Source organism: Takifugu rubripes, chromosome 14 (genome assembly GCF_901000725.2).
Source record: "Takifugu rubripes chromosome 14, fTakRub1.2, whole genome shotgun sequence".
NCBI lineage: Eukaryota > Metazoa > Chordata > Actinopteri > Tetraodontiformes > Tetraodontidae > Takifugu > Takifugu rubripes.
Window position 1 is genome coordinate 12,199,609 of NC_042298.1, and position 22,267 is coordinate 12,221,875.

Genomic DNA, 22,267 nt, shown 5'->3' on the forward strand with positions numbered 1-22,267 from the left:
ACGTTGGGTTCTCGGAGTCAGAGAGGACGGGACACTGGAGGAGCACAGAGCGTTCTCCAGGGGTCGGATCACAGGGATGAGCCGTGGGGACACCATCACCTTCAGATTCCGAGACAAAATTAGGCACAAATGAATTCTGATAAATGAACTGTGATGTTCCAAGATGAACTATGTCCAAACCAGCAGATATTCACCTACTACTGTTAGGTCTACTCTTTTCAAAAATGCACTTTTCTCCGTCATGCAGAAATAAACTCCAGTATCATCCACACGTGGGTTTTTAATAACCAAATCAAATGATCCTGTTTCCGTTTTGATTGTGAAGTGAGAATATTTTGTATGATGAGATGATTTTCCGAGGCGTTCAGGTAAGAATCCAGGAATAACTCTGATCCATAAGTGGGTTTCTGCCGTCTTGCGGGGACACTTCAGTCTCACAGTCTCTCCAACAGTTACTTTCTTGGTCTCAATGATGTTATTTGTGCATCCTGTAAAGGCAAATAATACACCCAACATAGGAAAATGTGTTTGATCTCTCCAAAAGGACAGAGCAAAGAGCAGATTCTTGGAACTAATTAGTAAAAAAAAAAGTTGTTTCCTGGGTTACTTACCGCCAAATCTGACAGGAAAGAGGAGGATATAAAATAGAATCAGCATTCTCTACTTAGTGCGCCTGTCGCGTCTCACGGGTTAAAGGTGCTGCTCAAATGATCAGATGAAGGAAACAGTTTCATCACAGTGTGCTTGGTTCTCAGTAAGAGCACAGGGGAGGAGATATCAGCTCGTTTTCCAACCTCTGAAAACTGAAGCAGAGTTTTTATTTTTAAAGTAAAAGCACTGTGATGACATTTCCCCTTTTCTTAAATCTGAGAGTATTTAGTTTTGATGGTGAAGGAATTCATTTGAATTTTAGCTCCCTGACTCGCCAACCAGAAATTTACAGCAGTAACCCAAAAATTATGTTTAGAAGAGATTTTGGTTTGTGTTTTAGCACATCCAATAAGATCACCTACACTTCAAACCAATTTAATTTAAACTAATTTACTAATAATTACATGTATTTAATATAGAATAATATTAAGAATGAACAAACTCTCTCCTTGAGGCAAGTGTGGTGAGGCAGAAACCGTGAAATGACCCTGTTTCCTTTAACCCAACTGGTAGAGAGAGGAAGAGGTGCAATAGAGGGAGGTTAGAAAGACAATAGACACGTTCAGCACAAAAATATTTAGATTTAAAATTCAAAGAACAATAATATTCAAGTCTGTTTAAGCGAAATGGAAAACAAGTGTGTAATGACTTCATTTACCACGAGGGGGAGACATACATGCTGCAGTACATATCCAAATTGTACTGCAGCACCAACAATTACACATTTGTGCTTAAACTTGCAGCATTTTTTGAACCTGAACTGGAACCAGTAGGTCTGTTTGATGTGGCTCAATCTAATAGGCAGTCCATCAAAGTCTGGTGACATCCTGATGTGCAGAATTATTTAAACAAATGATAAAGAAGGATTTCATTATTAATTATTAATTATTATTATGTTTTGGTCTAATCAGATCACATAAAGATTCTTATAAAGCTAGCCACACGCTGCTTTAATACTAGACCAATGTCTGCGGATGTCCAGACCTCCAGTGGATATAAAGAATAGTTGAACATTTTTCGCTTAATTTATAATCTAGGCCAATGGTTTGACAAAGAATTATGTGGTTTAGACAGTTCATATGTTTCAATGTCCGTGTATATTGATGCATCTGTTCATTTTCAACCAAATGTCTGTTTTCCTTATATACATAGTAACTTATTAACGGCTGCCTTACAAATAAACTTAAATTATTGGGAAAAATCTGTAACAAAACATAAAAGGTAAATTTTTAGCCGTTTATTAAACACACTAAAGCAAACTTTTAGTTAATTCTGGTTTATAATAACATAAATGCTTTTGCTGGGACACACCAGCATTATTTTGAGCAAGTTTCAGAACAGTTAACAAACCTACAAAAAAGACAATATGGAAATTAAAACACCAAAACTGCTAAAAAGAAAAATCTACAATAATCACAATAATACAATGAACAATAATAAGAAACAATTTCAGGTTGAGAGGAGCATAACTGATCAAACCTGACCAGACCAATTTTAAATTTTAAATCGGTCCTTCTATGGATACAAAGCAGCTCTTAAAACTCTTAAAAGCTGAGCGATAACGTCGCCATATTTGTATCTGTGTGTAATTTTATTTGAATTGTCTTAATAAACAATGTGTTTCCTACATTTGCATTAATTTCCTCTAACGGGGGTCCTCACTTCAGAGTAGACTGTTTCTTTGTCTTTGAGACGACCTCTGTCTGGTTGAGCTTTGCTCCTGGTGAAGACTGGAGTAGAATAACACATCTCCTCTTCTGTCTGAGCAGACACAGGGAAAAATCTCATGTTAATCAAAAATCAGTATTTACACGTCTATAACGCTTTTGATTGTTCTGATCCTCACCGGCTGAGTGTCCTCGTCACTCGCGCCTGTTGTGCAACTGAGTACGGCAGCTGTTTTAAAAATAAGAGAAATAAAAACAGCAGAGTAATACGAGCTGTTTGGTGAAAGAAAAGTACACAAGTGAAGTAAATTTGCCCAAAATGCTTCTCAAGTAACTTTAAGACATTTAAGAGACGTGTTTCTTACCAGTGCAACAGCCACAAAGGTTATTCTTCTGCTCAGTCCTCAGATAAATAAAAAGGACGATGAGACCAACGGACACAGCAGCACCGAGTGTGTATAAAACTATGGAGATTATATGGCAATCTTTAATTTTCACTGAAATCATAAAATTAAAATAATTAGCATATTTATTGCCAATTTGAAATACAGGAAGTAGAATGTAAAAATCAACTTTTACCTTCAATTTCGGGCTCTGAGCAGTTCCCACATGTCTGCTCACATTTTCCTATGGATCAACACAAATCTCCAGAAGAGCAGATGTTACTGAAGATGCTGTTTCTGGATCTGTTTAAGTTGTTTTCATCCACTTCCACGTTGTTTCTGCAATGAAAACTGAAAAATGGCCCAACAGATCTGGAGCCACAGCAGCGGCTGTTGAGGTCATCCAGAGACGTTGGGTTCTCGGAGTCAGAGAGGACGGGACACTGGAGGAGCACAGAGCGTTCTCCAGGGGTCGGATCACAGGGATGAGCCGTGGGGACACCATCACCTTCAGATTCCGAGACAAAATTAGGCACAAATGAATTCTGATAAATGAACTGTGATGTTCCAAGATGAACTATGTCCAAACCAGCAGATATTCACCTACTACTGTTAGGTCTACTCTTTTCAAAAATGCACTTTTCTCCGTCATGCAGAAATAAACTCCAGTATCATCCACACGTGGGTTTTTAATAACCAAATCAAATGATCCTGTTTCCGTTTTGATTGTGAAGTGAGAATATTTTGTATGATGAGATGATTTTCCGAGGCGTTCAGGTAAGAATCCAGGAATAACTCTGATCCATAAGTGGGTTTCTGCCGTCTTGCGGGGACACTTCAGTCTCACAGTCTCTCCAACAGTTACTTTCTTGGTCTCAATGATGTTATTTGTGCATCCTGTAAAGGCAAATAATACACCCAACATAGGAAAATGTGTTTGATCTCTCCAAAAGGACAGAGCAAAGAGCAGATTCTTGGAACTAATTAGTAAAAAAAAAAGTTGTTTCCTGGGTTACTTACCGCCAAATCTGACAGGAAAGAGGAGGATATAAAATAGAATCAGCATTCTCTACTTAGTGCGCCTGTCGCGTCTCACGGGTTAAAGGTGCTGCTCAAATGATCAGATGAAGGAAACAGTTTCATCACAGTGTGCTTGGTTCTCAGTAAGAGCACAGGGGAGGAGATATCAGCTCGTTTTCCAACCTCTGAAAACTGAAGCAGAGTTTTTATGTTTTTAAAGTAAAAGCACTGTGATGACATTTCCCCTTTTCTTAAATCTGAGAGTATTTAGTTTTGATGGTGAAGGAATTCATTTGAATTTTAGCTCCCTGACTCGCCAACTAGAAATTTACAACAGTAACCCAAAAATTATGTTTAGAAGAGATTTTGGTTTGTGTTTTAGCACATCCAATAAGATCACCTACACTTCAAACCAATTTAATTTAAACTAATTTACTAATAATTACATGTATTTAATATAGAATAATATTAAGAATGAACAAACTCTCTCCTTGAGGCAAGTGTGGTGAGGCAGAAACCGTGAAATGACCCTGTTTCCTTTAACCCAACTGGTAGAGAGAGGGAGAGGTGCAATAGAGGGAGGTTAGAAAGACAATAGACACGTTCAGCACAAAAATATTTAGATTTAAAAATCAAAGAACAATAATATACAAGTCTGTTTAAGTGAAGTGGAAAACAAGTGTGTAATGACTTCATCTACCACGAGGGGGAGACATACACGCTGCAGTACATATTCAAATTGTACTGCAGCACCAACAATTACTCATTTGTGCTTAAACTTGCAGCAGTTTCTGAACCTGAACTGGAACCAGTAGGTCTGTTTGATGTGGCTCAATCTAATAGGCAGTCCATCAAAGTCTGGTGACATCCTGATGTGCAGAATTATTTTAACAAATGCTAAACTAGGATTGCATTATTAAATCTTATTATTTTGTGGTCTAATCAGCTCACATAAAAGATTCTTATAAAGCTAGCCACACGGTGCTTTAAAACTAGACCAATGTCTGCGGATGTCCAGACCTCCAGTGGATATAAAGAATAGTTGAACATTTTTCGCTTAATTTATATTCTAGGCCAATGGTTTGACAGACAATTATGTGGTTTAGACAGTTCATATGTTTCAATTTCCGTGTTTATCGGATGCATCTGTTCATTTTCAACCAAATGTCTGTTTTACTTATATACATAGTAACTTATTAACGGCTGCCTTACAAATAAACTTAAATTATTGGGAAAAATCTCTAACAAAACATAAAAGGTACGTTTTTAGCCGTTTATTAAACACACTAAAGCAAACTTTTAGTTAATTCTGGTTTATAATAACATAAATGCTTTTGCAGGGACACACCAGCATTATTTTGAGCAAGTTTCAGAACAGTTAACAAACCTACAAAAAAGACAATATAGAAATTAAAACACCAAAACTGCTAAAAAAACAACAACCCTACAATAATCACAATAATACAATGAACAATAATAAGAAACAATTTCAGGTTGAGAGGAGCAGAACTGATCAAACCTGACCAGACCAATTTTAAATTTTAAATCGGTCCTTCTATGGATACAAAGCAGCTCTTAAAACTCTTGAAAGCTGAGCGATAACGTCGCCATATTTGTACTGTGTGTAATTTTATTTGAATTGTCTTAATAAACAATGTGTTTCCTACATTTGCATTAATTTCCTGTAACGGGGGTCCTCACTTCAGAGTAGACTGTTTCTTTGTCTTTGAGACGACCTCTGTCTGGTTGAGCTTTGCTCCTGGTGAAGACTGGAGTAGAATAACACATCTCCTCTTCTGCCTGAGCAGACACAGGGAAAAATCTCATGTTAATCAAAAATCAGTATTTACACGTCTATAACGCTTTTGATTGTTCTGATCCTCACCGGCTGAGTGTCCTCGTCACTCGCGCCTGTTGTGCAACTGAGTACGGCAGCTGTTTTTAATATAAGAGAAATAAAAGCAGCTGTTTCAGAAGGTATTTTATTGAATATATTCTCACTGAACAATAATGGGAAATAATTTTACGTTTTTAAACTCCTTAAAAAAAATTAAAAACGTACCCTCGCAACAGCTCGAAGATTTGCCCTTTAGGATCCAAACCAGGCAGACATTTACAATGACACTTACAACCAAAGCAGCAGCCAGCAGAACCACCAATATAGTGTTCTCATCTAAGACCCCTGCAGTCCTGAAGTTGAGGGTTCCAAAGAAAAACTCCCCACATGTGACCACAGCGCAGGAAAAGGGCCCAGCATCAGAGGAGCCCAGTAACTCTGAGCTGCTGCTCTCCCCATTTCTGTGGAGCGCCACCTCTGACACCACCCTGGCATCCATCCTGGCTGCCTCCGTGTGCAGCAAAGACACTGGGATAAGATGCATCAGGTCCAGACTGGAACCAGCACACGTTGCGCTCTGTTCTGCAGGTTGTGTTTTCAGAGTCAGAGAGAACAGAACACTGCAGCGTCACTGAACGCACCGAATCAGACGGAGGCACTTGGATTACGGCTTTGACATCAGGCTCCGTCCCTGAGAAATTGAAATAACAAGAAACATGTCGGGTTTCTGTCAAATCTATCGCTCTGAATCACAGACTTTGCTGCTGCAGCCATGTAAATGTTCCCACTGTGGCAGAAATAAAGATATCTTATCTTTATCTGCAACATTTTAAAAGAACATGAACGTAAATTGTTATTTTACATCATTCTTACCTTGAATTCTGAGAAATATCCCATGAAGAAATGTCATGCTTGTATAAGTAGTTTTAATACAGTAATAAAATCCTGCATCATGTGGAGTCACTGACAGAATATGCAACAAAATCGTGCCAGGCCCTTGTTCACAAATAAAATGAGAGGATTTGTTTGGAGGCTTGTAGGAAAAATAATAAATGACTCCCACGACATCAGGTGGGCTTCCAGGAACAAATCTGATCCAATAGAACATTGCTGGCTCTCCAGATTGCTCGCGTTCACAAGTCAGAGTCACATTTTCTCCAATATCAGCACGTTTCATCTCAAAGTGCTGCTCATCCACCCCACCTAAAGAAAACAGCCAATGCAGTAACATGGGCACTATTCTGTATTAACGTTGAATATAAATTGAATAAAAGAGGACTGTATATACTTACGCACGAGTCGGAGACTCAGCAGATAAAATATAAACCTCATGTTTGGCTAATCCAGCTAAGGAGACGGTTAGATGGGCTGAAATGTCAAAAATGTCCATCTTATGTACTCGTATCAAATGGGAGGGCGCAGAAACACCATCCTCTGATTGGACTACTGTGAACAACAGTGGAAATAATCAACTGTCTTTGGAACACATAAACCACCAGCAGCACCAAGGTTTCTTTCATGTTCAGGTCCGGTTTTCTACAGTTGACATGCAGTAAAACAAAATACAACAGGAAACTGGAAAAAAGAGTTATTACCTTGAGTGGATTTAATATTTACACGACGGGTTATTTAGCATGAATTCACCCTTAGAATTTTTTGGCAGTGCAGAAACTACCTGATGACCAGAGAAATACTCAAGATTATCATAAAAAAGAGACGCACAATTCAGATCAAAGACAGCAGCTCATTGTCGGTCAAACACTGAGGACACCAGACTTTGGAAGAATCTATCAATTAGTTTTCTTTTCTCTTCATATGTAGAAATTCAGCAGTAATCAAACTACTGTGGAGGAACCTCTCACAGACTGCCCCCACCCCTCACACACACACACACACACACGCACACACAGGCAACAGAACGTTCACAGTCCAGCCCAGGAAGCCGTGCTCCACATTGAAGCCGAAACGACACAAATGAGGGTTCAAGTTTCATGTTGGCTGATGTTATTGTGAGCTGTGACCTCACAGGCTGCTGAGAAGGAGCTTTCCTGGATAGAAATGTGTTAATATAATAGATAATAGAACTGGTTGAGGACGTTATTGTAAAATACAAATACCGGTAAATAACATCAAGGTGAACTTAATTTGTATGTGCACCATTGATTGTTATTCATATTTTACATTTTACCAAACCCCTGTTTTCTCTCATTCATTGGTTTTTGACAAAAATAAGGAAGTCTTCAGGAGGAGGCGGAGGTGACTCTAGGGGGCGCTGCAGTTAAGATATGCATAGCTTTCACCATAAATGCCCAAATGCGTCACTATATTTGTTGCAGCCAAAGTTTGCAGAGACTTAATGTCTATGTACCACATCGACATCAGTGCTGGAGTAATTTTATTTTCTCCCTACAAATTAACAAATATAAAACACGCACTGGTGCTGTGTCACAGTGGATACATTGAGTTCCTCACTATAGAGGGTATAGGGGTTGGTTTTGGACACCGCCTCAGATTTACACGTCATCATTAGAGATTGAACGTGTGTTGATTATTTTCAGGATGGCGAGTTGAGAGAAGAGAGCTATGTAACGCTGAATTTCCCCTCAAGAAAGAAAAGGCATGCAGCAAAGGGGGAGTTACCCCCAGAGTGCATTTACTCTGGTGTCAGAGGCTGAAAAGACTTTGAATGTGAAATTTAGAAATAGAAAGAAATAAGAAAATCATTCAAGAGGTATTTCAGCCAGGATGACAAAATGGATGCGTCTTTGCTGTGGACCTAATGTGTGAGTGGTGACTCTGAATAATCACTCTGCAACAAAAAACCGCAACGATTGTAGACATGTGGTTATAAATGTGGGCAGAATGAGCAGAATGGCAAATGTGCACACATCAGGAAATGATGCGAGAATCTAAGTTTCAGTCTGAGGGGAACTAAGTACTGGTTTACTGCAAAATAAATAAATACAGTATATATTTACCAAACTCATTGGATCAGTTTTCATATAGAATTCTCATTTTATTGTCATTTATTTTTGTTATGAGATGGTATGCCAAAAAACCCAAAACCCCAAAAAATGACCCATTATTGTAGTTGATTTTGTCCTCAAAGCTCATTAAAGTGGTCGTAAAGCAACTTAATTACTTTTTTTGTGTGTGAATGAACTGAATCAACAACAACACCATTTTAGGGAAACGTTGGGATGGTCCATTTGTCACCAATCCCCCATTTAAATATTCACCATGTGCTGGTGATGTGTTAGTTATCAGTGGATACTTCAAGGTACGGCAAAGCAGGCGTTAAACTGAGTTACGTTGTGGCGGACACATAGGGGTGTATCTCACACCCAGGTGATGCATGGGGTGATGGGCGTGGTTAGTCCTTCATTAGATGCACTGTTCGAAGCGCCATTTAGTATTGTCTGGTGGATGCGGAATAAAGACGTTTAAACCATCTGCTCAGTCTGAGTCGTTCCTCATCCTGCCACAACGTCACAATAACATCAGCACAGCTTTGCCTTTAGGTACAGTCAACTTTCCCCTGCTGTCCCCGAGAGGCATGGTGTGAAGGTGAAGTTTGTCACCCGCGCTGTTCTTTACTTTTATGTTAAGACTCAGACAAACCACACAAACAACTGGAGTCCTTTCAAGGTAGAGCTGAGCAGCAGTTCAAGCTTCCTCTGTCAACTCTGCTCGTCTGCTGCTCACTCGCCTCTTTTATTTGGTGCATACAAGATTTATGTCAATCAGGACCTCACGATTCCTTGTTTCCCAACTACTTTTCCCATCTTTACGACCTCCTTGTCTTATCGAACAGGGTACCTCTAAGTGCTGGTTATATAAACAGCTCCAGCACTTAGTTTAAACATTCACACATTCCTTTTCTTAACAACATTCCTTAAACACTCTAAATCTACTCATCAAAGCATTTAAATGATAATAGCAATAACAACAATAATTCTTCTCACAATGGCATTTAGTTAACAGTGAGTTAAATACGTAAAACACAGCATCTCTTTGCACACATTTCATTTGTTAATGAAGGAAAATGATCAAAAATATGGTAAAATGAAGTATAATGTAGAAGTCAGCCTTAATCAGCCCCTCCAGAGTATTCCCTGACATCAGAGGAGATGCTTCTTTCTTCCTTCTCTGTATCATCATTTCTCACTGATTTTCTTTGAGCAATGTTTGGAATGGCGTAAACCAAATCCTGCTCCTCACTGGTCTGGGAGAAAATATGGACAATCATTATTATTAACATTATGTATGGCTGTTTATCATGTTTTTACCTGTTGATTGCAGTGATCAACACTGACTTTTACAGCAGTTCTTTGCAGAGTACAATATAGAAATATAGACAATATAGAAATTAAAACACCAAAAGTGCTAAAAAGAAAAATCTACAATAATAACAATAATACAATGAACAATAATAAGAAACAATTTCAGGTTTAGAGGAGCAGAACTGATCAAACCTGACCAGACCAATTTTAAATTTTAAATCGGTCCTTCTATGGATACAAAGCAGCTCTTAAAACTCTGAAAATCTGAGCGATAACGTCGCCATATTTGTATCTTTGTGTAATTTTATTTGAATTGTCTTAATAAACAATGTGTTTCCTACGTTTGCATTAATTTCCTCTAACGGGGGTCCTCACTTCAGAGTAGACTGTTTGTCTTTGAGACGACCTCTGTCTGGTTGAGCTTTGCTCCTGGTGAAGACTGCAGCAGAATAACACATCTCCTCTTCTGTCTGAGCAGACACAGGGAAAAATCTCATGTTAATCAAAAATCAGTATTTACACGTCTATAACGCTTTTGATTGTTCTGATCCTCACCGACTGAGTGTCCTCGCCACTCGCGCCTGTTGTGCAACTGAGTACGGCAGCTGTTTTAAAAATAAGAGAAATAAAAACAGCAGAGTAAAACGAGCTGTTTGGTGAAAGAAAAGTACACAAGTGAAGTAAATTTGCCCAAAATGCTTCTCAAGTAACTTTAAGACATTTAAGAGACGTGTTTCTTACCAGTGCAACAGCCACAAAGGTTATTCTTCTGATCAGTCCTCAGATAAATAAAAAGGACGATGAGACCACCGGACACAGCAGCACCGAGTGTGTATAAAACTATGGAGATTATATGGCAATCTTTAATTTTCACTGAAATCATAAAATTAAAATAATTAGCATATTTATTGCCAATTTGAAATACAGGAAGTAGAATGTAAAAATAAACTTTTACCTTCAATTTCGGGCTCTGAGCAGTTCCCACATGTCTGCTCACATTTTCCTACGGAACAACACAAATCTCCAGAAGAGCAGATGTTACTGAAGACGCTGTTTCTGGATCTGTTTAAGTTGTTTTCATCCACTTCCACGTTGTTTCTGCAATGAAAACTGAAAAATGGCCCAACAGATCTGGAGCCACAGCAGCGGCTGTTGAGGTCATCCAGAGACGTTGGGTTCTCGGAGTCAGAGAGGACGGGACACTGGAGGAGCACAGAGCGTTCTCCAGGGGTCGGATCACAGGGATGAGCCGTGGGGACACCATCACCTTCGGATTCTGAGACAAAATTAGGCACAAATGAATTCTGATAAATGAACTGTGATGTTCCAAGATGAACTATGTCCAAACCAGCAGATATTCACCTACTACTGTTAGGTCTACTCTTTTCAAAAATGCACTTTTCTCCGTCATGCAGAAATAAACTCCAGTATCATCCACACGTGGGTTTTTAATAACCAAATCAAATGATCCTGATTCCATTTTGGTTGTGAAGTGAGAATCTTTTGTATGATGAGATGATTTTCCGAGGAGTTCAGGTAAGGTTCCAGGAATAACTCTGATCCATGAGAGGAGTGCTGACGTCTTGCGGGGACACTTCAGTCTCACAGTCTCTCCAACAGTTACATTTTTGGTCTCAATGATGTTATTTGTGCATCCTGTAAAGGCAAATAATACACTCAACATAGGAAAATGTGTTTGATCTCTCCAAAAGGACAGAGCAAAGAGCAGATTCTTGGACCTAATTAGTAAAAAAAATGTAGTTTCCTGTGTTACTTACCCCCAAATCTGACAGGAAAGAGGAGGATATAAAATAGAATCACCATTCTCTACTTAGTGCGCCTGTCGCGTCTCACGGGTTAAAGGTGCTGCTCAAATGATCAGATGAAGGAAACAGTTTTTTTTTGGTTCTCAGTAAGGGCACAGGGGAAGTGATATCAGCTCGTTTTCCAACCTCTGAAAACTGAAGCAGAGTTTTTATTTTTAAAGTAAAAGCACTGTGATGACATTTCCCCTTTTCTTAAATCTGAGAGTATTTAGTTTTGATGGTGAAGGAATTCATTTGAATTTTAGCTCCCTGACTCGCCAACCAGAAATTTACAGCAGTAACCCAAAAATTATGTTTAGAAGAGATTTTGGTTTGTGTTTTAGCACATCCAATAAGATCACCTACACTTCAAACCAATTTAATTTAAACTAATTTACTAATAATTACATGTATTTAATATAGAATAATATTAAGAATGAACAAACTCTCTCCTTGAGGCAAGTGTGGTGAGGCAGACACCGTGAAATGACCCTGTTTCCTTTAACCCAACTGGTAGAGAGAGGAAGAGGTGCAATAGATGGAGGTTAGAAAGACAATAGACACGTTCAGCACAAAAATATTTAGATTTAAAATTCAAAGAACAATAATATTCAAGTCTGTTTAAGCGAAATGGAAAACAAGTGTGTAATGACTTCATTTACCACGAGGGGGAGACATACATGCTGCAGTACATATTCAAATTGTACTGCAGCACCAACAATTACACATTTGTGCTTAAACTTGCAGCATTTTTTGAACCTGAACTGGAACCAGTAGGTCTGTTTGATGTGGCTCAATCTAATAGGCAGTCCATCAAAGTCTGGTGACATCCTGATGTGCAGAATTATTTAAACAAATGATAAAGAAGGATTTCATTATTAATTATTAATTATTATTATGTTTTGGTCTAATCAGATCACATAAAGATTCTTATAAAGCTAGCCACACGCTGCTTTAATACTAGACCAATGTCTGCGGATGTCCAGACCTCCAGTGGATATAAAGAATAGTTGAACATTTTTCGCTTATTTTATATTCTAGGCCAATGGTTTGACAAACAATTATGGTGTTTAGACAGTTCATATGTTTCAATGTCCGTGTATATTGATGCATCTGTTCATTTTCAACCAAATGTCTGTTTTCCTTATATACATAGTAACTTATTAACGGCTGCCTTACAAATAAAGTTAAATTATTGGGAAAAATCTGTAACAAAACATAAAAGGTAAATTATTAGCCGTTTATTAAACACACTAAAGCAAACTTTTAGTTAATTCTGGTTTATAATAACATAAATGCTTTTGCTGGGACACACCAGCATTATTTTGAGCAAGTTTCAGAACAGTTAACAAACCTACAAAAAAGACAATACAGAAATTAAAACACCAAAACTGCTAAAAAAACAACAACCCTACAATAATCACAATAATACAATGAACAATAATAAGAAACAATTTCAGGTTGAGAGGAGCAGAACTGATCAAACCTGACCAGACCAATTTTAAATTTTAAATCGGTCCTTCTATGGATACAAAGCAGCTCTTAAAACTCTTAAAAGCTGAGCGATAACGTCGCCATATTTGTATCTGTGTGTAATTTTATTTGAATTGTCTTAATAAACAATGTGTTTCCTACATTTGCATTAATTTCTTCTATCGGGGGTCCTCACTTCAGAGTAGACTGTTTCTTTGTCTTTGAGACGACCTCTGTCTGGTTGAGCTTTGCTCCTGGTGAAGACTGCAGCAGAATAACACATCTCCTCTTCTGTCTGAGCAGACACAGGGAAAAATCTCATGTTAATCAAAAATCAGTATTTACACGTCTATAACGCTTTTGATTGTTCTGATCCTCACCGGCTGAGTGTCCTCGTCACTCGCGCCTGTTGTGCAACTGAGTACGGCAGCTGTTTTAAAAATAAGAGAAATAAAAACAGCTGAGTAAAACGAGCTGATTGGTGAAAGAAAAGTACACAAGTGAAGTAGATTTGCCCAAAATGCTTCTCAAGTAACTTTAAGACATTTAAGAGAAGTGTTTCTTACCAGTGCAACAACCACAAAGGTTTTTCTTCTGCTTAGTCCTCAGATAAATAAAAAAGACCATGAGACCACCGGACACAGCAGCACCGAGTGTGTATAAAACTATGGAGATTATATGGCCATCTTTAATTTTCACTGAAATCATACATTTTTCGCTTAATTTATATTCTAGGTTAATGGTTTGACAGACAATTATGTGGTTTAGACAGTTCATATGTTTCAATTTCCGTGTTTATCGGATTCATCTGTTCATTTTCAACCAAATGTCTGTTTTACTTATATGCATAGTAACTCATTGATGGCTGCCTTATAAATAAACTTTGCTTTAACAAACAAATAAACATAAAATTATTGGGAAAAATCTGTAACAAAACATAAAAGGTAAGTTTTTAGCCTTTTATTAAACACACTGAAGCAAACTTTTAGTCAATTCTGGTTTATAATAACAAAAATGCTTTTGCTGGGACACACCAGCATTATTTTGAGCAAGTTTCAGAACAATTAACAAACCTACAAAAAAGACAATATGGAAATTAAAACACCAAAACTGCTAAAAAAAAATCTACAATAATCACAATAATACAATGATCAAAAATAAGAAACAATTTCAGGTTTAGAGGAGCAGAACTGATCAAACCTGACCAGACCAATTTTAAATTTTAAATCGGTCCTTCTATGGATACAAAGCAGCTCTTAAAACTCTTAATAGCTGAGCGATAACGTCGCCATATTTGTATCTGTGTGTAATTTTATTTGAATTGTCTTAATAAACAATGTGTTTCCTACATTTGCATTAATTTCTTCTATCGGGGGTCCTCACTTCAGAGTAGACTGTTTCTTTGTCTTTGAGACGACCTCTGTCTGGTTGAGCTTTGCTCCTGGTGAAGACTGGAGCAGAATAACACATCTCCTCTTCTGTCTGAGCAGACACAGGGAAAAATCTCATGTTAATCAAAAATCAGTATTTACACGTCTATAACGCTTTTGATTGTTCTGATCCTCACCGGCTGAGTGTCCTCGCCACTCGCGCCTGTTGTGCAACTGAGTACGGCAGCTGTTTTAAAAATAAGAGAAATAAAAACAGCTGAGTAAAACGAGCTGATTGGTGAAAGAAAAGTACACAAGTGAAGTAAATTTGCCCAAAATGCTTCTCAAGTAACTTTAAGACATTTAAGAGAAGTGTTTCTTACCAGTGCAACAACCACAAAGGTTTTTCTTCTGCTTAGTCCTCAGATAAATAAAAAAGACCATGAGACCACCGGACACAGCAGCACCGAGTGTGTATAAAACTATGGAGATTATATGGCCATCTTTAATTTGCACTGAAATCATAAAATTAAAAATAATTAGCAAATTAGCATATTTATTGCCAATTTAAAATACAGGAAGTAGAATGCAAAAGTCAACTTTTACCTTCAATTTCGGGCTCTGAGCAGTTCCCCCATGTCTGCTCACATTTTCCTACGGAACAACACAAATCTCCAGAAGAGCAGATGTTACTGAAGACGCTGTTTCTGGATCTGTTTAAGTTGTTTTCATCCACTTCCACGTTGTTTCTGCAATGAAAACTGAAAAATGGCCCAACAGATCTGGAGCCACAGCAGCGGCTGTTGAGGTCATCCAGAGACGTTGGGTTCTCGGAGTCAGAGAGGACGGGACACTGGAGGAGCACAGAGCGTTCTCCAGGGGTCGGATCATAGGGATGAGCCGTGGGGACACCATCACCTTCGGATTCTGAGACAAAATTAGGCACAAATGAATTCTGATAAATGAACTGTGATGTTCCAAGATGAACTATGTCCAAACCAGCAGATATTCACCTACTACTGTTAGGTCTACTCTTTTCAAAAATGCACTTTGCCCCTTCATGCACAAATAAACTCCAGTATCATTCACACGTGTGTTATTAATAACCAAAACAAATGATCCTGATTCCATTTTGGTTGTGAAGTGAGAATCTTTTGTATGTTCAAGTGATTTTCCGAGGAGTTCAGGTAAGGTTCCAGGAATAACTCTGATCCATAAGTGGGTTGCTGCCGTCTTGCGGGGACACTTCAGTCTCACAGTCTGTCCAACAGTTACATTCTTGGTCTCAATGTTGTTATTTGTGCATCCTGTAAAGGCAAATAATACACCCAACATAGGAAAATGTGTTTGATCTCTCCAAAAGGACAGAGCAAAGAGCAGATTCTTGGAACTAATTAGTAAAAAAAAAAGTTGTTCCCTGGGTTACTTACCCCCAAATCTGACAGGAAAGAGGAGGATATAAAATAGAATCAGCATTCTCTACTTAGTGCGCCTGTCGCGTCTCACGGGTTAAAGGTGCTGCTCAAATGATCAGATGAAGGAAACAGTTTCATCACAGTGTGCTTGGTTCTCAGTAAGAGCACAGGGGAGGAGATATCAGCTCGTTTTCCAACCTCTGAAAACTGAAGCAGAGTTTTTACGTTTTTAAAGTAAAAGCACTGTGATGACATTTCCCCTTTTCTTAAATCTGAGAGTATTTAGTTTTGATGGTGAAGGAATTCATTTGAATTTTAGCTCCCTGACTCGCCAACTAGAAATTTACAACAGTAACCCAAAAATTATGTTTAGAAGAGATTTTGGTTTGTGTTTTAGCACATCCAATAAGATCACCTACACTTCAAACCAATTTGATTCAAACTAATTTACTAATAATTACATGTATTTAATATAGAATAATATTAAGAATGAACAAACTCTCTCCTTGAGGCAAGTGTGGTGAGGCAGAAACCATGAAATGACCCTGTTTCCTTTAACCCAACTGGTAGAGAGAAGGAGAGGTGCAATAGAGGGAGGTTAGAAAGACAATAGACACGTTCAGCACAAAAATATTTAGATTTAAAAATCAAAGAACAATAATATACAAGTCTGTTTAAGTGAAGTGGAAAACAAGTGTGTAATGACTTCATCTACCACGAGGGGGAGACATACACGCTGCAGTACATATTCAAATTGTACTGCAGCACCAACAATTACGAATTTGTGCTTAAACTTGCAGCAGTTTCTGAACCTGAACTGGAACCAGTAGGTCTGTTTGATGTGGCTCAATCTAATAGGCAGTCCATAAAAGTCTGGTGACATCCTGATGTGCAGAATTATTTTAACAAATGCTAAACTAGGATTGCATTATTAAATCTTATTATTTTGTGGTCTAATCAGCTCACATAAAAGATTCTTATAAAGCTAGCCACACGGTGCTTTAAAACTAGACCAATGTCTGCGGATGTCCAGACCTCCAGTGGATATAAAGAATAGTTGAACATTTTTCGCTTAATTTATATTCTAGGCCAATGGTTTGACAGACAATTATGTGGTTTAGACAGTTCATATGTTTCAATTTCCGTGTTTATCGGATGCATCTGTTCATTTTCAACCAAATGTCTGTTTTACTTATATACATAGTAACTTATTAACGGCTGCCTTACAAATAAACTTAAATTATTGGGAAAAATCTCTAACAAAACATAAAAGGTACGTTTTTAGCCGTTTATTAAACACACTAAAGCAAACTTTTAGTTAATTCTGGTTTATAATAACATAAATGCTTTTGCAGGGACACACCAGCATTATTTTGAGCAAGTTTCAGAACAGTTAACAAACCTACAAAAAAGACAATACAGAAATTAAAACACCAAAACTGCTAAAAAAACAACAACCCTACAATAATCACAATAATACAATGAACAATAATAAGAAACAATTTCAGGTTGAGAGGAGCAGAACTGATCAAACCTGACCAGACCAATTTTAAATTTTAAATCGGTCCTTCTATGGATACAAAGCAGCTCTTAAAACTCTTGAAAGCTGAGCGATAACGTCGCCATATTTGTACTGTGTGTAATTTTATTTGAATTGTCTTAATAAACAATGTGTTTCCTACATTTGCATTAATTTCCTGTAACGGGGGTCCTCACTTCAGAGTAGACTGTTTCTTTGTCTTTGAGACGACCTCTGTCTGGTTGAGCTTTGCTCCTGGTGAAGACTGGAGCAGAATAACACATCTCCTCTTTTGCCTGAGCAGACACAGGGAAAAATCTCATGTTAATCAAAAATCAGTATTTACACGTCTATAACGCTTTTGATTGTTCTGATCCTCACCGGCTGAGTGTCCTCGCCACTTGCGCCTGTTGTGCAACTGATAACGGCAGCTGTTTTAAAAATAAGAGAAATAAAAGCAGCTGTTTCAGAAGGTATTTTATTGAATATATTCTCACTGAACAATAATGGGAAATAATTTTACGTTTTTAAACTCCTTAAAAAAAATTAAAAACGTACCCTCGCAACAGCTCGAAGATTTGCCCTTTAGGATCCAAACCAGGCAGACATTTACAATGACACTTGCAACCAAAGCAGCAGCCAGCAGAACCACCAATATAGTGTTCTCATCTAAGACCCCTGCAGTCCTGAAGTTGAGGGTTCCAAAGAAAAACTCCCCACATGTGGCCACAGCGCAGGAAAAGGGCCCAGCATCAGAGGAGCCCAGTAACTCTGAGCTGCTGCTCTCCCATTTCTGTGGAGCGCCACCTCTGACACCACCCTGGCATCCATCCTGGCTGCCTCCGTGTGCAGCAAAGACACTGGGATAAGATGCATCAGGTCCAGACTGGAACCAGCACACGTTGCGCTCTGTTCTGCAGGTTGTGTTTTCAGAGTCAGAGAGGACAGAACACTGCAGCGTCACTGAACGCACCGAATCAGACGGAGGCACTTGGATTACGGCTTTGACATCAGGCTCCGTCCCTGAGAAATTGAAATAGGACAAGAAACATGTCGGGTTTCTGTCAAATCTATCGCTCTGAATCACAGACTTTGCTGCTGCAGCCATGTAAATGTTCCCACTGTGGCAGAAATAAAGATATCTTATCTTTACCTCTAACATTTTAAAAGAACATGAACGTAAATTGTTATTTTACATCATTCTTACCTTGAATTCTGAGAAATATCCCATGAAGAAATGTCAGGCTTGTATAAGTAGTTTTAATACAGTAATAAAATCCTGCATCATGTGGAGTCACTGACAGAATATGCAACAGAATCGTGCCAGGCCCTTGTTCACAAATAAAATGAGAGGATTTGTTTGGAGCCTTGAAGTTAAAATAATAAATGACTCCCACAACATCAGGTGGGCTTCCAGGAACAAATCTGATCCAATAGAACATTGTTGGCTCTCCAGACTGCTCGCGTTCACAAGTCAGAGTCACATTTTCTCCAACATCAGCACGTTTCATCTCAAAGTGCTGCTCATCCACCCCACCTAAAGAAAACAGCCAATGCAGTAACATGGGCACTATTCTGTGTTAACGTTGAATATAAATGGAATAAAAGAGGACTGTATATACTTACGCACGAGTCGGAGACTCAGCAGATAAAATATAAACCTCATGTTTGGCTAATCCAGCTAAGGAGACGGTTAGATGGGCTGAAATGTCAAAAATGTCCATCTTATGTACTCGTATCAAATGGGAGGGCGCAGAAACACCATCCTCTGATTGGACTACTGTGAACAACAGTGGAAATAATCAACTGTCTTTGGAACACATAAACCACCAGCAGCACCAAGGTTTCTTTCATGTTCAGGTCCGGTTTTCTACAGTTGACATGCAGTAAAACAAAATACAACAGGAAACTGGCAAAAACAGTTATTATCTTGAGTGGATTTAATATTTGCAGGACGGGTTATTTAGCATGAATTCACCCTTAGAATTTTTTGGCAGTGCAGAAACTACCTGATGACCAGAGAAATACTCAAGATTATCATAAAAAAGAGACGCACAAATCAGATCAAAGACAGCAGCTCATCGTCGGTCAAACACTGAGGACACCAGACTTTGGAAGAATCTATCAATTGGTTTTCTTTTCTGTTCATATGTAGAAATTCAGCAGTAATCAAACTACTGTGGAAGAACCCCCCACAGACGTCCCCCCACCCCTCACACACACACACACACACACACACATACACACACACACACACAGGCAACAGAACGTTCACAGTCCAGCCCAGGAAGCCGTGCTCCACATTGAAGCTGAAACGACACAAATGAGGGTTCAAGTTTCATGTTGGCTGATGTTATTGTGAGCTGTGACCTCACAGGCTGCTGAGAAGGAGCTTTCCTGGATAGAAATGTGTTAATATAATAGATAATAGAACTGGTTGAGGACGTTATTGTAAAATACAAATACCGGTAAATGACATCAAGGTGAACTTAATTTGTATGTGCACCATTGATTGTTATTCATATTTTACATTTTACCAAACCCCTGTTTTCTCTCATTCATTGGTTTTTGACAAAAATAAGGAAGTCTTCAGGAGGAGGCGGAGGTGACTCTAGGGGGCGCTGCAGTTAAGATATGCTTAGATATCACCATAAATGCCCAAATGCATCACTATATTTGTTGCAGCCAAAGTTTGCAGACACTTAATGTCTATGTACCACATCGACATCAGTGCTGGAGTAATTTTATTTTCTCCCTACAAATTAACAAATATAAAACACGCACTGGTGCTGTGTCATAGTGGATACATTGAGTTCCTCACTATCGAGGGTATAGGGGTTGGTTTTGGACACCGCCTCAGATTTACACGTCATCGTTGGAGATTTAACGTGTGTTGATTATTTTCAGGATGGCGAGTTGAGAGAAGAGAGCTATGTAACGCTGAATTTCCCCTCAAGAAAGAAAAGGCATGCAGCAAAGGAGTGCATTTACTCAGAGTGCATTTACTCTGGTGTCAGAGGCTGAAAAGACTTTGAATGTGAAATTGAGAAATAGAAAGAAATAAGAAAATCATTCAAGAGGTATTTCACCCAGGATGACAAAATGGATGCGTCTTTGCTGTGGACCTAATGTGTGAGTGGTGACTCTGAATAATCACTCTGCAACAAAAAACCGCAACGACTGTAGACATGTGGTTATATATGTGGGCAGAATGAGCAGAATGGTAAATGTGCACACCTCAGGAAATGATGCGAGAATCTAAGTTTCAGTCTGAGGGGAACTAAGTACTGGTTTACTGCAAAATAAATAAATAAAATACAGTATATATTTACCAAACTCATTATATCCGTTTTCAAATAGAATTCTCATTTTATTGTCATTTATTTTTGTTATGAGATGGTATGCCAAAAAATCCAAAACCCCTAGAAATTACCCATTATTGTAGTTGATTTTGTCCTCAAAGCTCATTAAAGTGGTCGTAAAGCAACTTAAGCAGTTTTTTTTGTGTGTGAATGAACTGAGTCAACAACAACACCATTTTAGGGAAACGTTGGGATGGTCCATTTGTCACCAATCCCCCATTTAAATATTCACCATGTGCTGGTGATGTGTTAGTTATCAGTGGATACTTCAAGGTACGGCAAAGCAGGCGTTAAACTGAGTTACGTTGTGGCGGACACATAGGGGTGTATCTCACACCCAGGTGATGCATGGGGTGATGGGCGTGGTTAGCCCTTCATTAGATGCACTGTTCGAAGCGCCATTTAGTATTGTCTGGTGGATGCGGAATAAAGACGTTTAAACCATCTGCTCAGTCTGAGTCGTTCCTCGTCCTGCCACAACGTCACAATAACATCAGCACAGTTTTGCCTTTAGGTACAGTCAACTTTCCCCTGCTGCCCCCGAGAGGCATGGTGTGAGGGTGTAGTTTGTCACCCGCGCTGTTCTTTACTCTTATGTTAAGACTCAGACAAACCCCACAAACAACTGGAGTCCTTGCAAGGTAGAGCTGAGCAGCAGTTCAAGCTTCATCTGTCAACTCTGCTCGTCTGCTGCTCACTCGCCTCTTTTATTTGGTGCATACAAGATTTATGTCAATCAGGACCTCACGATTCCTTGTTTCCTAACTACTTTTCCCATTTTTACGACCTCCTTGTCTTATCGAACAGGGTATCTCTAAGTGCTGGTTATATAAACAGCTCCAGCACTTAGTTTAAACATTCACACATTCCTTTTCTTAACAACATTCCTTAAACACTCTAAATCTACTCATCAAAGCATTTAAATGATAATAGCAACAACAACAATAATTCTTCTCACAATGGCATTTAGTTAACAGTGAGTTAAATACATAAAACACAGCATCTCTTTGCACACATTTCATTTGTTAATGAAGAAAAATGATCAAAAATATGGTAAAATGAAGTATAATGTAGAAGTCAGCCTTAATCAGCCCCTCCAGAGTATTCCCTGACATCAGAGGAGATGCTTCTTTCTTCCTTCTCTGTATCATCATTTCTCACTGATTTTCTTCGAGCAATGTTTGGAGTGGCGTAAACCAAATCCTGCTCCTCAGTGGTCTGGGAGAAAACATGGACAAACTGGAACCAGTAGGTCTGTTTGATGTGGCTCAATCTAATTGGCATCAAAGTCTGGTGACATCCTGATGTGCAAACCTTTTTAAACAAATGACAAACTATTATTGCATTATTACTTAATTTTTTCTTATTTTTTGGTCTAATCAGCTCCCATAGAAGATTCTTATAAAGCTAGCCACACGGTGCTTTAATACTAGACCAATGTCTGCGGATGTCCAGACCTCTAGTGGATATAAAGAATAGTTG

At 38.6% G+C, this 22,267-nt stretch overlaps 1 protein-coding gene and 1 long non-coding RNA gene across 4 annotated transcripts in view; both read right to left on the reverse strand.

Moving 5' to 3' along the window:
• The window catches only part of LOC105419866 (uncharacterized), a 33,588-nt gene that overhangs the window by 4,279 nt on the left and 7,042 nt on the right, over nt 1-22,267 (reverse strand). The window contains exons 1-7 of one of the 3 annotated variants that reach the window (XM_029847441.1): nt 15,920-16,120; nt 15,503-15,796; nt 15,096-15,416; nt 10,583-10,714; nt 10,397-10,446; nt 10,217-10,311; nt 9,264-9,783 (exon numbers count right to left, since the gene is read on the reverse strand). In XM_029847441.1, the coding sequence (XP_029703301.1) occupies nt 9,723-9,783; nt 10,217-10,311; nt 10,397-10,446; nt 10,583-10,714; nt 15,096-15,416; nt 15,503-15,796; nt 15,920-15,965 (999 nt within the window). In that variant the 5' untranslated portion in view covers nt 15,966-16,120 and the 3' untranslated portion in view covers nt 9,264-9,722. Of the gene's footprint in view, nt 1-9,263; nt 9,784-10,216; nt 10,312-10,396; nt 10,447-10,582; nt 10,715-14,404; nt 14,602-15,095; nt 15,417-15,502; nt 15,797-15,919; nt 16,121-17,804; nt 17,855-17,981; nt 18,447-18,630; nt 18,961-19,049 lie in introns of those variants that run through there. The other 2 variants (XM_029847439.1, XM_029847442.1) reach the window with 2 other exon arrangements.
• LOC115252414 (uncharacterized) lies at nt 2,506-2,952 on the reverse strand. Its single transcript, XR_003890864.1, has 3 exons — nt 2,898-2,952; nt 2,684-2,815; nt 2,506-2,547 (listed from the first exon to the last, which is right to left on the reverse strand). It is a non-coding gene; the product is annotated as an uncharacterized lncRNA (long non-coding RNA).